At 36.6% G+C, this 17,010-nt stretch overlaps 1 protein-coding gene across 2 annotated transcripts in view; it reads right to left on the bottom strand.

Moving 5' to 3' along the window:
* The window catches only part of LOC150105338 (ATP-dependent translocase ABCB1-like), a 417,983-nt gene that overhangs the window by 128,688 nt on the left and 272,285 nt on the right, over nucleotides 1-17,010 (bottom strand). For both annotated transcript variants that reach the window (XM_090394721.1, XM_090394720.1), the window contains exon 19: nucleotides 10,079-10,240. In XM_090394721.1, coding sequence (XP_090250847.1) covers nucleotides 10,079-10,240 — 162 coding nt within the window. The remainder of the gene's footprint in view (nucleotides 1-10,078; nucleotides 10,241-17,010) is intronic.

Below are 17,010 nucleotides of genomic sequence, written 5' to 3'. Positions count from 1 at the left end.
AATGGCTCCGAGTCCTGCAAGGCCCACACTCACCTTTCTACAGCGGCGGTAAGGCACCGAGTGTGGCCAGAGGTGCTAAGAATCTCGCAGATGAAAACAGGCCGCCTCTTAAATCTATGAAAATGGCAATCAGTACCCTAAATACTCTAACTTTGAAAGAGACTACAGAATAGATTTATTAATCAAAGAACTAACTAATATCAACTTGGGTATCCTGCTAGTGAATGAAACAAAAATATTGAAAGAACTGACGGCAAGATGGTACAATGGCTCACAGATACTTCTCGGAGCATCCTCAAACAATTGCAAACAAGGCAGAGTGGGTTTCATTGTTAAATCTAAGCTGACCAAGTCAATCCTTTCTTGTAACATCATATCTGAAAGAATAGGTGTACTCGTAATTGGAATAGAGAACAATATAACAATAAAATTAATATCCTGCTATGCTCCAACATCTGTAGCTGATAATCAAGAAATAGAAAATTTTTACATGAATCTTGAACAGGCATTAAATTATAAGTCAACATACACATTCGTTGGTGGTGACTTTAATGCCAAAATAGGATGTGGAAAAGAAGATGAAAAGTTTATAGGACCACATGGCCTAGGAGAAAGAAATAGAAGAGGAGAGAGATTAAGGCTGAAGAAATCCAACAAGGTGGACCAATTATTTTCAAAGCCTTGGCTGCCAGATTCACATGGTACTTCAAAGAAAGAAAGATTCCAGAGGAATGGAAAACCTCAAAAACCATACTTCTATTCAAAAAAAAAGGGAACAAGGAAGACCTATCGTCCAATCTGTCTACTCTCTCACATATATAAGATCATGAACAGAGTAATACTGAACAGAATCCAAACACTCTAGAAGACAACTCCAGCAAGAGCAGTCAGGATTCAGAAGAGGCTTTTCCACAATAGATCATATCCAGATCATTTCACAACTAACAGAAAAATGCAGAGAATACCAAATCCCCTCTATGTTGATTTATTTATTGATCTCTTTATTTATTTTAAAAAAGCATTTGATACCATAGAACACAATGCGGTCATCAGTGCCTTACTGGAAATAAATGTGGATCCTACTTATATCCACATGATAAAAGAAATTAACAAAAATCAGACCATACAAATAACCCTATCTGATCAACCTATAAATATAGATATAAAGAGGGTCCGCCAAGGCGATGTGATCTCCCCAAATCTATTTACCAGTATTTAGAATGCATTCTGAAAAAAAACAGACCTAAACGGAGGAATAAGCATAGATGGTAAAAAGCGATAAATTCTTATGTTTGCCGATGATCTAGTACTGACATCCCACAACCCAAAAGACCTAGAAGAAATGGGTGAAAAAGTATACACAAACAGCAGTAAGATAGGCTTAGAAATGAATCTAGAAAAAACAAAATGGATCAAAAACATCTACACAAGTGACAGTCACCTATGTATTGATAACATCCCTGTAGAACAAGCTGACTCACACAAGTACTTAGGACAAACAATAAAAATGAATAGCGATTTATCTGAAGAACTAGCAAAAAGAAAGAAAGCTGCATGGCTATCATTCAACAGACTAAAAGAAACACTTACTGATCCAAATCTTGACATCTCTCCAAAGGCAAAACTATTTCATAGTGATATTCTATCATCACTCACATATAGATTAGAAACATGGAACACTACAAGAAAAGACTGTTGAAAGTGGCAGTGAATATGTGTATGAAGATGGGGTATATTGCAATGTGGGTGGAGGTGGAGACTGAGGAGGTATATGTGGTAAGTAGTGATAAAAGTGATTTGGCAGGTGTAGTGGGGAAATCACAACCAACATATGGCTTGGATAGGACTGGCTATAGATCTAAAAATGAATTGTTGTGTTTGTTTACAAATGCCAGAAGTATCAGAAATAAAGGGACGAAATGGTTTCAGTGATTGAGTTTATTCGCTCAGAAATCATTGGAATAAGTGAAACATGGTGGAATGAAGATGATATCGTAACTGGAATAGAAATGGAAGGGTACAGTATTTTTTGTGAGGATAGAAAGGGCAGGAAGGAAAGGGGAGTGCTACTGATGATAGCAGGGGAATAAGTCCACATAAGGTAGACATGAAGGGGGAAACAGTGGCAATGGTTATGAGGCAGTGTGGTGTAACGTGGAGGTTGAGAGGAAGACATATTTAGTTGGATGTTGCTACAGGTGGTGATGAAGAAATGTATAAACAACTTGGATTAGTGAATAAAAAAAGGGTAATTATTATGGATGATTTTAATTATGGCGGTATAGATTGGAATGAAGAGATAGAATTTAGGAATAAGGAAAGTGAATTTCTGGAGTTCTTGAGAGATAACTATCTCAGGCAGCATGTAAAGAAAGGCATGCGAGGATCAACAGTTCTAGATCTCATCATTTCATCACAGGATGTAATTGTTAGAGGGGTTTCACATTTTCCTCCAGTTGGTGAAAGTGATCATGAAATAATCACCTGTGTTGTGGCTAGTCACAAGCAGGCTTTTGCAAGGAAAGGATAAGGCTGGTGATTATGACATTATGTGGAATTACAAGGCTGGTGATTATGACAAGCTTAGGAGACAACTTCTAGCTATAACATGGAATGAGGAGTTGAGCGGTAAGGAAACAAATGCTGCATGGGAACTTACAAAGAAATACATAACAGTATCAATGTACGAATGTATCCCAAAGGCCAAAAGGCTGAATAAGTTGGTGTAAAATGGATGAATGTGGAGCTTAAGCATGAAATCTGGAAAAAGAAAGTCCTTTGGAGGAAGTATAAGATGAATAATGGTAATCAGTCACATGAAGAATATAAAGAACAAGCCAGGAGAGTGACTCGGTTAGTAAGAAAAACAAAAGTAGAGTATAAGCAGAAATTGGCAACTCAAGCTAAAAGAAAAACCCTAGAGTTTTTTAGATATGTGACAAGTAGAAGGAAGAATGATCATGGAAAGATGAAGTTATCCAATCCCATCTGTTTCAATTTATTTAAGAGCTTGTCATGTGGCAGTCTATCAAAAGCCTTTGCAAAATCCAAGTACACCACTATATATGCATCTCCTCTTTCAGGGATGAAAGTGGTAGAATGGTAACTGCTGAAGAAGACATTGGTGAGGTATTCAGTGATCAATTTATAAGTGTGTTTCATCCTGATCATGGTGGAATCATGAGGAACTTAAGTGTAGAGGATATTATTATTATTATTATTATTATTATTGTTCCGGGAAACTCCAAGGAGTCGACAGACTCATCGAGGGAGGCCCTAACACCATGTCAAGAACAACTATTCAACATTCACACAGTATCTATCATACCTTGCCTTGAACTCATTCACGGTCGTAGCACCCACAACAGACTCTGGAAGCTTATTCCACTCATTTACCACTCTCCAAGTAAAGAACCTAGCTCTAACACCCTTGTCAACCACACTCTTTCCCAGCTTCCATGCATGGCCCCTAGTCCTCCCACCACCAGTTATATTTTCAAAAATATCTTCTGGATCAATCTTATAAAAACCCTTCAGTAATTTGAATGTCTCAATCATATCACCCCTCCTTCGCCTATCATCCAATTTCTGCAACCCACAAATCTTCAACCTATTCTCATAAGGTTCATTCCACAGACCTGCTATCATCTTGGTCACTCGTCTCTGGACCCTCTCCACTTCCTCCCCATCACGAAGAAACCCTGGTGCCCATAGCTGGGCACAGAAGTCCAGATGGGGTCTTATCAAGGCTCGATACAGAGGAACAACAACTTGTTCATCTCTGCATGTTAAAGTATTTTTCAGAAGCCAAGTGATTTGGTGAGCTGTTTTAGTTACTTTTGCAATGTGTCCCCTAAACTTCAACTCCCTATCCACCAACACTCCCAAATCCCTGGCCTCATCAATCTCCTGGAGTATGGTTCCACCAATGCGATATACTGCTGCTATTCTTTTCACCCCAAAGTGCATAACCTTACACTTTGCCACATTAAATTGACATCCATTTTTCCTTGCCCAGTCCTCCAAACTATCCAAATCATCCTGTAAACTTTTGACATCCTGTGCACTCACAATTGCTCTACCCAACTTTGTATCATCAGCAAACAAGTGAACACTTCCTCTCAGATCCTTTCCAATATCATTGATGAACAAATTGAAAAGCAGTGGTCCAAGAACAGAGCCCTGTGGCACTCCACTAGTCACAAGACGTCTTTTAGACTCCACTCCTGAATAAACCACTCTTTGATATCTCTCCTTCAACCACCCTCCTATCCATCTCACCAACCCTATATCTATACCCATCTGCTCCGGTTTACTGATTAGGGTTCCATGTGGTATCCTATCAAAGGCCTTAGCAAGGTCCAGTAGTATCACTGTAAACCCATTACCCGTATCCAGTTCAGCCTTCACTGTGTTATAAAATGTGAAAAAGTTACTGAGGCATGATCTACCCTTCACAAAACCATGTTGTCCCCCATACAATATCCCATTTTCATCTATCCAATCCTGTATTCTTTTCTTGACTAATTTCTCTAAGACCTTGACAATGATTCCTGATATGCTAATCGGTCGGTAATTTACAACAGCAGTCTTGGAACCACCTTTATGCAGTGGAACTATTTTCCCCTCTTTCCACCAGCTCGGGACTAACCCAGACCCAAGACTCAAATTGAACAAAATGGTCAAGAGTACTGACAATTCTTTAGCTGCTTCTCGTACAACACGAGCTGGTATACCATCCAATCCCACAGATGTATTGACATTGAGGTTATGCAATAGACTACTCACCTCCACTTCATTAACCACAATTCCCATATAATCTACTGGTTTATTCGTTTCTGCAATGTCAGCACCTGGATGATATACTTTTGCAAAGTGCTCACTCAGTAATTCAACTATCTCAACTGATTCAGTTACCTCCCTACCATCGGCATTCTTTAAAATCAATCTGCCATGTACATTTTTTCTTTTACTTGCTACATATCTAAAAAACTGTTTAGGATTCTCTTTAGCCTGCATGGCCAATGTTCTTTCGTAATCCTTTTTTGCTTTTCTTACCACACTCGTCACCCTTCTGGCCTGCGCTTTATACCGTTCATGTGCCTGCCGGTCACCCTTCTCCTTAAATTCCCTCCATAGTTGTTTCTTTTTTTGCAGCTCAAGCTTAATGGTGTTATTCATCCATTTAACCCCTACTTGATTTATTATTCGTACTCTAGGTATACAGTCAGCCATTGCTTCATGCAAACACTTCTTAACTACCTCCCATGCACTATCAACTTCTAGTCCTTGCAGTTGTACATGCCATGGCACTGAACCAATCAAACTCCTAAGCTTGTCATACTTTCCACCCCGATAATTCCACATGTACCCTGTCTTAATTGAAAATTCTACACCTTTAGCCACCTCCCAAGTTAAGACCCTATGATCACTCTCACCGATTGGTGGCAATGTGGTCATATTTGTTACAGCCAAATCCTCAGATGTAATTACTAGGTCAAGCACTCTCTGACCCCTAGTATTTTCCATTACATGCTGTCGCAGATAGTTATCCCTTAATAACCACATAAAATCCAGTTCCTTCCTCCCGTGTGTCCTCTCCTCACTCCAATCAATGCGACCATAGTTGAAATCTCCCATAATAATCACCCTCCTTCCACCCATTTCTTCTATTTGCTTGTGCATACTGTCACCACCATCTTTTCCATCACCTGGTCTATAGCAGCACCCAATTGTATATTTAGTTCTGCTATCCACAATCTCACACCAAATGGCCTCAAATGTGCTCTTTTCTCTATCCTGCAATTCAACTTCTATTCTCCTTGGCTGGAGCTCATCAGCTATCATCAACAATACTCCTCCCCCGATTTTATTCTCTCTGTCATTCCTGAACACACTATACCCATCACATTCAATCCCACTAGTTATATCATCTACAGTCAGCCATGTTTCACTAATACCTATAACCTGTGGTCTGGAAGTGCTAACCATGGCCAAAAATTCTTCCTTCTTGTTCCTAATACTCCTAGTATTAGTGTACATGAATTTAAGACCCCCATTAGCCCCAACCCTACCTTGATGCCTTATATTAACTATCCCACTCAGATTTGTTGTCCTTATTTGCTCTGGCATATTATATTCATTCTTACATTCAACTGCCTCCATAAGGACTGTATATCTACTCCCCCCCCTTAACAAATCTAGTTTCCCTGAATTTGCACATCCACTACATTCAGCAACACTTTCTCAAGTCTTCTTACACCGTAACCATTCAAATGCAAGCCATCCATCTTATATAGATCCTTTCGCCCATCAAACTCACTCCACACTTCCACAAATTCCACACCACTCGTCATACATAACCCACGCATAAAGTCGTTCGCAATTATGGCCCTCCTTTTAAACATTTCACTGTCATACCGTGGCAAAAGACTAATCATTCTAATTCTAGTGGTAAGACTTATACGTTGGTTAGACATAACTGGTAATTAATTTACGGAAGAAGACAAAAAATAATCCATCGCAGCAAGTTTAAATACGAAAGATTATTCAAAGAATCTTCAGCAGCTCTAAAAAACGTTCCTAACCTCAACAAATTTGGGTGCATGAAACTGCCCCAAATTTGGGAGACTTTCATTATGAGAACTTCAGCCCAACGGCCAAGACTACCAAATTAGCCCGCAAGAGGGCACCATTAGGACTTTAGGAACAAAATTAGTGTCTTAATTTCTTCCTCATTTGCTTTGTTAGTTCCTGTAGTGCACATACCATATCTTTATGTTCCTGAAGATGACAATGTGACATTGTCGAAATATAGAAGTGATTCATTAAAGTTATCTTTAATTAATTTACTTTATATGCGTTGTTAATTCCGTAAATTAATTACCAGTTAATCATTCTAACTCTCTCACTCTTTTCTTTTGCTACCTCAAACAATTCATTCAGGTCTTCTATCATTTCCATTTTATCTCCTTTCAAATCATTCGTACCTGCCACAACAATCATTTCTTTCACCCTTTCCTTTTGCTCTCTAATAGACTCAGTTACGTCCTTTATGGTTGCACCAGGTTGGTACGATTTTGTCAAATCCTCTACTAACACACCTCGTACTAACGAGTCTCCATACAGCACTCTATCCTTCATTTTGTTCATGTTCACATTCATACGTCTATTTTTCCTGTCATACCTTTTATTATTGGTTGGTTCATTCAGTCTACTTTTGTTCATGCACTCTAGCTGCTGTTTTGCTCTTTCTATCGCACTATTCAACAACGCGATCTCACTCAATGCATCTATCTCATCTTTTTTATTCTCTGAGAAACCATTTATACTATCATTCACACTTTCTACATTCACACTCTCACAATTTTCATGTACAACCTTGCCGTTTCTTGTCATATCCCTATTTCCTTCATTCTGAAGGTTGACAAAAATATCACACTCACGATCCGAAATACACTTCAATTCCTCATTCTCCCTACATTTTCTACACACATTCAATCCTTTATTATCATTTAACCACACTCCGACCGCACTCCGCAAAGCGTACATTTCACAGCTAGTACACTGACTCATTTTTTTTATGCTACCGTTCTTTGATAACGATGGCGAACCATCATTACTGGCCGCCATTTTCCTTCGCACAGGTGCCATACTTATTTGCAACGTGTTTTGTCAAATTATACGTTATAACACACCAAAAACAGACGCACTAAAATACGCAAGGCAAACAAAACAAAACTACACAATATTAAGTAATTTGTATCGATAACTGAAAATGATACTTATCTTATCTGGAGCTTGCATGAACACTACACATTACGAATTCATCTAGCAGCGACTTCCCGACATAGATTATGTTATAAAACACTTTAGTAACACTAACCACGCTAATAAAGCTCCAATAATATACCAAAATTACACACTTAAGTCCGTTAAATTGAATCCAAAACATCAATATAGGAGAGCATAGCTTAATTTTGAGTGAGCAGGAGGTATTTGAGGAAATAAATAACCTTGATGTTAATAAGGCGATAGGATTTGATGAAATATCACCACACATCATAAGAGAATGTTCCAGGGAACTGGCAGTAGCATTGGCATGCCTGTGTAACAAGAGTTTTGCAACAGCACAGGCTCCAAGGGAGTGGAAGGAGGGTAAAATTGTTCCACTGCATAAAGGTGGCATAAGGCTGTAGCTTCAAATTATAGACCAGTCTGTACATCTGGAGTTGTGGTGAAAGTCCAGAAGAGATTGGTGAGAAGTAGGATACAGAGATGGGTTGATAACATCAGTATTCTCTCTGGTTATCAGCATTGGTTTATTAAGGGGAGATAATGTTTCACTAACTTACTTATGTACTATAACAAGGTGACAAATATCTTGGACAGAGGAGATGTACATACAATGGTGTATTTGGATTTTGAAAAGGCTTTTGATAGACTGCCACATGACAAGCTCTTAAATAAATTGAAACAGATAGGACTGGATAACATACTTCTGTGTTGGATCAGTGACTGGCTGTCAGATAGATATCAGAAAGTCGCATATGGGGGTGCAGTATCTCAAAAGAGAAAGGTCACCAGTGGTGTGCCATAGGGGTCAGTTTTGGGGTCATTGTTATTTAATTTGTATGTTAATGATATTGGGTTGGGTTTAACTAGTGATATCCAGCTGTTTGCAGATGATGCAAAACTGGGGAGAGCAATGCACAATCAGGCTGATGTTAATGCCTTACAAGAGGACTTGAATAGATTGCATGAATGGGCATGTAAATGGAACTGTCAGTTCAATGTTGCCAAATGTAAGGTTTTGAGATTTGGTATGCAACAATGGGATGGAAAGTATACACTTGGTGGGGAAACTTTAATAGAAGTAGAGCAGATGAGAGATCTAGGAGTGATGGTGTACAAGGACCTGAAATTCTGGGGCCACATTGCACAAGTTGTGAAGACATCACGTCAAATAATGGCAATGATGCAGAGAACCCTGACATGCAGAAATAGAGAGGTTATGATTCCGTTGTATAAGGTCTTGATCAGGTCTCATATGGATTATTGTGCACAGATTTGGTTTTGCCGGGTCTTCATGGTGAAGAGGATATGTTGGAAAGGGTACAGAGAAGATTCACAAAGGTAGTCCGTGGTCTTTGGAATGCAGATTACGACGACAGATTGAGGGAATGTAAGTTGCAGAGCCTCATGAATAGGAGGAAGAGGGGGGGGGGATGTGATTGAGACATATAAACTGGTCAGGGGTTGTTATCTGGTAGACATGGAAGAGATTTTTCATAGAATTGGAGAGGGGAGTAGAACAAGAGGCCATTGCTGGAAACTGTATAAGGAGGGTGTGGGCAAAGGAGTGAGAAGTAGGTTCTTTGCATGGAGGGTGGTTGGTGAGTGGAATGCATTGCCTGAGTGTGTTGTGGATGTGAACATATCAAATCAGTTTAAGACGCGGTTGGATGAGTATTGTATGCAATAGTGAGTATCTCCCACAATGAGTTTCTGACTTCATGGAGGTCGGGAGTTGATAATAATAATAATAATAATATATAAAAATTTTTGTAAAAATAAAATAATACTCATTTTGGCCTTTGGTTACTGATATAATCTCTGGTGCCTTTTTATAAAAAAAAATCATTGATTTATACCATAGTTGTAGATTTTTTTCCTGCAAAATATCATTGACTGCATATATCCAGTATTAACTAAACTGGATATGTACTGCATTAAAAATGAAACATATTTCAAAATAAGTGAAGTGGAAATTTATGACCTTTGTAGCTGGCAGGGAATGAGTTCCATTTCAAATCATCCACAACAAATAACAAATGAAAAAATAACAAATATTTTTTTCAGAGCATATGTTTGTATGTGTGTGTGTGTGTGTGTGTACATGTACAATAAACTGTGTCTGATTCCACTGCCAAGAAAGTTCATGAACTATAACTATCATCACTGTGAGTATTATGACATCATAAGATAGATTATAATAATAACATTACATCTTTGAGCAACAATGCATGTCTGATAGAATAAATTGCATGCTGCTGCTGCTACTACTAATTATACTTACAGTCTTCACCATTGGAACATCTGTTGCCAGTCTAGTCGTTATTTTTCCAGTAGAATGTTTATCCTCATCAAACCATCCAATATCTTGTCTCATAATGTTAGTGAAAGCTTTTTGTCTCAAGCGCATTGTCAAATTTTCGCCCGAAAATCCAAAGCCTATTGTCTTTTATTAAAAAAAAAAAAGAAAAAAAATAAAAGATATCAATTATCAGAAAATTTGAATATATAATTTTTTGTTGTTATTTTTAAATTTCTAAGCAAACGTTTTTATACAAACATAAAGATAATATTCACATATAAATGTATAATAAATTTAGTTTAATCTATCAAAGTGTATGCAAACAAAGTTTGCGCCTGAAGATATTTCAGGACTGAGGCAATTCGTAGCAAAGGTGGACCAAGCTCTCTCATCACTCCTTGTCTTAGTATCTCCCTTAATGTAAAGCACATCTCCTTGCGGATATGTATGATGCTATGCATTAAGGGAAGGGCCACTACCCAGACCGGTTTCGACCTTTATTGAGGTCTCTTCAGTAGGAGCCAGACCCGAAGTGGTGATACTAAGGCAGAAGCAATGGTGAGGTCATATTTACCTATATAAGTTTCCAAAAGGTGTACCACCTTAATATTAAATTACTCTGGATATAGAGAGAGAGATGTTAGAAGTTTATTTTTCACTTGGTTAGACTATAATAAATTTAGTTTAATCCTTTATCCAAGTATATGCAAACAAAGTTTGCACCTGAAGATACTTCAGGACTGACAAGGAGTGATGAGAGCTTGGTCCACCTTTTCTACGAATTGCCTTAGTCCTGAAGTCCCCACTCACGAAACCTCAATAAAGGTTGAAACCGGTCTGGATGGTAGCTCTTCGCTTAATGCATAGCATTATACATGTCAGCAAGGAGATGTGCTTTACATTTAAGGGAGATACTAAGACAAGAAGTGATGAGAGCTTGGTCCACCTTTGCTACGAGTTGCCTCAGTCCTGAAGTATCTTCAGGTGCAAACTTTGTTTGCATACACTTGAATAAAGGATTAAACTAAATTTATTATAGTCTAACCAAGTGAAAAATAAACTTGTAACAATATTATAACAAGTGTATAATCTTAATTCTTGTAGAGAGGCTTATATGCTGGTTACACATGATAACTAATAATTAAGGAATTAACAGCGTACACTAGAAATATAAATTAAATAAACTTTAATATATACTTTCTGATTTTTCGGCAAATGTCACATTGCCATCTTCTTGGGAACTTGACAAGTGCACGCAAGTACTACATAACAGCAAACGAGAACCGAAGCGAGGAAGCTACCGTTTTCCTAAAGTCCTGATGGTGCCCCTGGAGGGCTATATTGGTAGTTCTTGGCCTTTGGGCTGAAGTTCTTCTGATAAATGTTTCCCAAATTTGGGGCAGTCTCATGCATCCAAATTTGTTGAGGTTTGGCATGTTCCTAAGGGCTGAGGCTGATTACATGAATAGTCTTTCATATTTGAACTTGCATAATCTGTATACTTTAGCCAAGTTTAATATATTTAACGACTAAAAAGAAGACAAACATAATTTGCAAGCAGATGCCAATTTGCTACTTAAACTGATTGAGAAAATAAATTGGCTTAGCAATATAGCATTCCTGTTTTCAGGAATTAGTACTCCATAGAAGTAGACTTATTGTGGCAGAACCAGCCTATTCAAACAATGCATATGAACTTTTGAACACCACTGGCAAATATAAGTGATGTTTAATTCTAAGAAAACTTATTATGTCATACCTAATTATTTACAGTTAATACTTATTAACTAAATGAATTAATTATTTATTTAAAAAATAAATTAATAAAATAATAATTTTATTCATTATAAAAATGCCCTCCCACCCAACTTTCAATGATAATCACTCAAACTTGCACAATGTTTGTCATACTCATTAAATTCATTATTCTATTTTCAGGGATGAGAGCTTATTCTTTTCCCTTTCTGGCATGCATTAAAAGATCAATCCTTCAAGTTTTTTTTTTTTTTTTGTCTTTCAAATTTATGTCTTTGTCACCCTCCCCACCTTTTTTTTAATTAAACAAAGTGCAAACTCCTCTGCATTCTCACTAAATCCATAGCATTCAATGGGAGGGATGTTACTTTTCTCAAATCTCTGGCCTCGTCATGGAATCTTCCGTTGTGCCCTTCCAATGGCAGAACTATTCATGGAAGAATTTGAATGTTCAACTCACATAAAAAGAAAAAAAACCTGCACTTTGGATCTGATATGTTGATAACACACGATGATAAGTTGAGAGCTCAGTAACATATTTAGATTTTGTGAACTTTCTGAATAACTGTAAATCAGTTGTCCAATTTGTAATGGAGATTGAACAAGGTGAACTTCCCTTTTGGATATTCTAATTCAAAATGAATGGTAAATTTTGCATGCTATGTTTTCCATAAAGCAGCTAGCATATGCAGTAAATTCAGCAAAACAAGAGAGGGAGAGAGAGAGAGAGTGTGTGTGTGTGTGTATGTGTGTGAGTATATGTGTGTGTGTGTGTGTGTCAATTCTTATATCTTGAAGCACCCAAGGAATCAAAAATGGAGGATAGTCAAAGACAAAAGGGACAGGCTGATAGCAAAGGCTCTAGTGGAACTGCTACAAGGATCTTTAATCATTTTTGGAATTACTGAATATTGTTTGCTGAGAAAGCACAGAATCAAGATGACTTTGTGCAGCTATTGATCAGAGGGAGAATGTGAAGCAAGTTGTGGAAGGACAGGAGAAAGACAGTTATAACTTGAAGATGTGATTACAGGAGGGCAAAGTGATGGAATGCATAAAGGTTGGTATGAGACAGATATGAATGGCAGTCAGAGTCAGGATCAGAGAAATGGGAGTAGTCAGACAGAGGATCACAAAGCACTTGTTTTAGGGAATGGTGAAACAAGAACAGGTCAACATTATCATCATCATACGTATCAAGGATTTAGGCCTAGCATGGCCTGTTCCGGCCTTAGAAGTCATCGTTGAATTGTTTAAGAGGATGTCCTGGTTTTCTTTTTCCTAATGGCTTGTACTTTAAAGCTTGTTTTGGTAATCTTTCTGTTTGAATTCTTTGAACGTGTTCCATCCATCTATGTTTAAATTTTTTAATTTTTTCAATTACTGGTTCTTGGTTTAATTCTTTCATAATATCTTCGTTTCTTTTGTGATCAAATAGGGTATACTTTGCAGTTTTTCTCATAAACTTCATTTCTGCTGTTGTTAATCTTTGTTTGTCTTTTTGTTTTACTGTCCAGATTTTGCTTCCATACATTAAGACCGGTAGGGCTAATGTATTGTATACTTTTAGCCTGGTTTGTTTTTGAACTAGGTTTGGTTTAAATATAGAGTTAATTACACCTGTTATTTTTAAATATTTTGCAATTTTTATGTTTATATCTTTTTCATTTTCATAAGTGATCATACATCCTAGGTAGTTAAATGAATTCACCTGTTCTAAGATCTTGTTATCTAATACTATTTTAGTTCTTGCTGGATCTTGTCCTTTAAAGGCCATAGTTTTTGATTTTTCCATTGATATTATCATACCATAATCTTTGGATATCTCATTTAGATTTAAAATAGCTTTCTGTAAGTTATCTTCAGAATTTGTAATTATTATTTGGTTGTCTGCAAAGAGGAGAGTGTTTAAGTTAACTGTAGGTGAAAGTTTAGTTCCTTGATGTAAATTTTTACTCCATTTTATTATTATTTCATTTAAGTAGATATTAAAAAGAGTTGCTGAGAGGGGACATCCCTGTCGGACCCCTTGGTTTATCTCTCTTGTATATGATAGCTCATGATTTAATCTTATTTGTATTTGATTATTTTCATATATACTTGTGACAGCTTTTAGGATATTATTTGGTATTTGCCTTTCTTTTAATATGTTAAATAATATGTTTCTTTTAACTTTGTCAAATGCTTTTTCAAAGTCAATAAATGCAATATGTGTTTCTAAATTATATTCTCTTCTTTTCTCTATTATTAATTTTAGGCAGAAGGCTGGGTCTATACATGATCGTCCTTTTCTAAATCCATTTTGTACCTCTAGAATAAAGTTTTCAGAATATTTCATTAGTTTGTTATTTAAGATTCTGCTATATATTTTGTAACAGGAATTTAGGATGCTGATACCTCTATAGATTTTAGGGTCATCTCTATTACCTTTCTTAAAGATAGGAATCACAATTGCTTTTTTCCATTCTATTGGGGGGATACCAGTTGAGTAAATTTTATTTAAAAATAATAAGAGTCTTTCTTTGAATCTTGTTCCTGCGTATTTATATAGTTCTGAACCTAGCTTATCTTCTCCAGTTGATTTTCAGTTTCTTGTTTCTTTCAGGCTGATTTCTAATTCTTCTTCAGTTATTTCCTTTTCATTTTCGTTAATTGTTTCCCAGTTGTCTTTTTTAAAATATCTGTCTGTCCATAGTTCTGTGTAGTAATTTAGAAATTCTTCTAATTTCAATTCAGTGTTTAATTTTATGTTTTCTTTGGTATCTGCATTTAGGTGTTTCAAAATCTTATATACATTGGGTCTTATTTTATATAAATCATGTTCTAAATTAGAAACAAATTTATTCCATGATTCTCTGTCTTTTCCTGACTTCTCTTTTGGTTATGGCTCTTATTCTTTTATATTCTATTTCATCTTCTAATCTTTTACTGCTTAACCATTTGTGATAGGCTTCATTTGCTGCTGCATTTAGTATCATTTTTATATTAAGCCATTCTATTTCCATTTCTTCATTTTGTTTTATTTTATCTAGATACTGGTTAATTCTTTGTTCATATAGCCATTGTACATTTGTGTCATTCAATAGTCTAGTTTTATAAACAAATGTTTCAATTTTTCTTTCTGTTCTTGTTACTTGTAGCCATTTAGGTGGTAATTTTAATTTTATTTTAACAAGGAAGTGGTCACTGCTTATTTCGTATCCTCTGTGAACTCTAACATCTAGTGAAAATTTTGATGTGTTTTCATTTAATATGAAGTAATCTAATATTGATTTCCATCCTCTTGCTGCCCAAGTATATTTATGTATGTCTTTATAGAAAGAATTCATTATTTTAAGGTTATTATAAACTACAAAGTCAATCAATTTTTTACCATTTCTGTTTAGAGTGTGTTCTCCATGTATTCCTATATTATTATTAATTTTCGTGTTTCCAATTCTTGCATTTAAGTCTCCTGCTAAAATTATGTAATCATTTTTATTTATTTTATTATATATGTGTTGTAGCTGATTATAAAAATCAATATTATCCTGTTCTCTTCCTTCTTCTGGGGCATATAAACCAATGATTGTTAAATAGACTCTATCTATTTTTATTCTAGCTTCTATTATTCTTTCATTCCATAATTTATAATGTTTTAACTGTTTTGAAAGGGAGTTATGAATCCAAATCATGACTCCTGCTTGTGCTCTTTGGTCTCTGTTGACTCCACTGTATATCACATTAAAATTTTAAGTTTTCATAGTTCCTTTTAATTTCTTTTTTGTTTCAGTGATTACTGCTATTTTAAAGTTTCTTTCATTTAATAACTGGTCTAATTCTATTTCTTTATATGCTATTCCTCTTACATTCCAGTTTGCTATGTGTATTATATTTTGTCGTTTCCATTTTCGTTTTCCCTTTTCCATTCCAGGGTCGTTTCCCATAGATTCAATCCAATTATCTTTTTCTGTCAGCTTACAAGTAGGATTATGTTCTCCATGTCAGGGGACTAGCCTGACGATGGAATAGTTCAGTGGTAGGGCTGCTGGCTTCTGAACTAGCCTTCTTCCGAATTTAAACCCATAGGAGGAATAGGGTATATTGAAGGGGAAAGAGTAGATTATAGAAGAAATATAGTAAGGTTTATAGAGAGGGCATAGTTGTAAGGCCAGAAATGAAAAGACCCCATGGCCCTCGAGTACTCTAATAGCATAAGGGTCATAAAGTAAGAAGAGTTGGCTGATAAGGCCTTATAGGAAAGATTAAAGTAAGTGGGTCTTCCTCAAAGTAGAAGAAGGAAGTGAAGGAAGCTAGGGAGCCCATGGGAGTGCCGCTTCACTTACAATCAAGATGATTGCCCCTTATGGCCCTGTTGGTCCACGAGTCGTTATTCAGTATATTCGGACCACCCCACCATATATATATATATATATATATACACACACACACACACGCACACGCATGCGCATGTACACACACACACATGGTAGGCTCCCCTATCTGCCACCCAGGGGATGCGCTCTCTAGGGAGTTACAGAGTCCCCTGAGAGACAAGAACAGGTCACTTCCAAAAAATTATATATGTGGAATTATAAGGCAAGTGATTATGGGAAGCTCTGTAGTTAATTAGCATTTAATATATTGGGCTCATGTGAGCTGGGGAAAAAAGATGTTGACAGAACACGGGAATTGATAAGGCAGCATCTGACATAAGTAATGCATAACTCATACCAAGAGTTAAGCAAATAAACAGAGTAAATGTGAAATGGATGAACAATGAAATCAACAAGCAGTGTTGAAAAAGATGTTATGGAGGAGGTACAAGACAGTCAGTGGCAATCAGATGTATGAGAGGGGTATAAAGTAGAGGCTAGGAAGGTGACAAGCCTGATAAAGAAAGGAAAAGTGCAGTATATAAAAGGATATTGGTCAGTCAGGCCAAGGATAATTCAAGAGAATTCTTCTGCTATACTATATGACTAGCAAGAGGAATTATGGCAGGTTACCACAGGCAGATATTTATGGTAGCAGAGTGACCAGTGGAGTTATTTAATGAGACACTTCATCAGTGTACACTGAGTGGTCACTTTAGTAGGAACAGCATTTAATAACAAGTGTGAGCCCTTTTGCCTTAAGAACAACCTATATTCTCAATGGCATTGATTCAATTAAGTGTT

The sequence above is a fragment of the Typopeltis vanoorti genome, chromosome 6, assembly GCF_054136105.1.
Source record: "Typopeltis vanoorti isolate ZY-2024b chromosome 6, IOZ_Tvanoo_1.0, whole genome shotgun sequence".
NCBI lineage: Eukaryota > Metazoa > Arthropoda > Arachnida > Uropygi > Thelyphonidae > Typopeltis > Typopeltis vanoorti.
The sequence above is the reverse complement of the archived record's forward strand: the minus strand, read 5'-3'. Positions and strand labels throughout refer to the sequence as shown.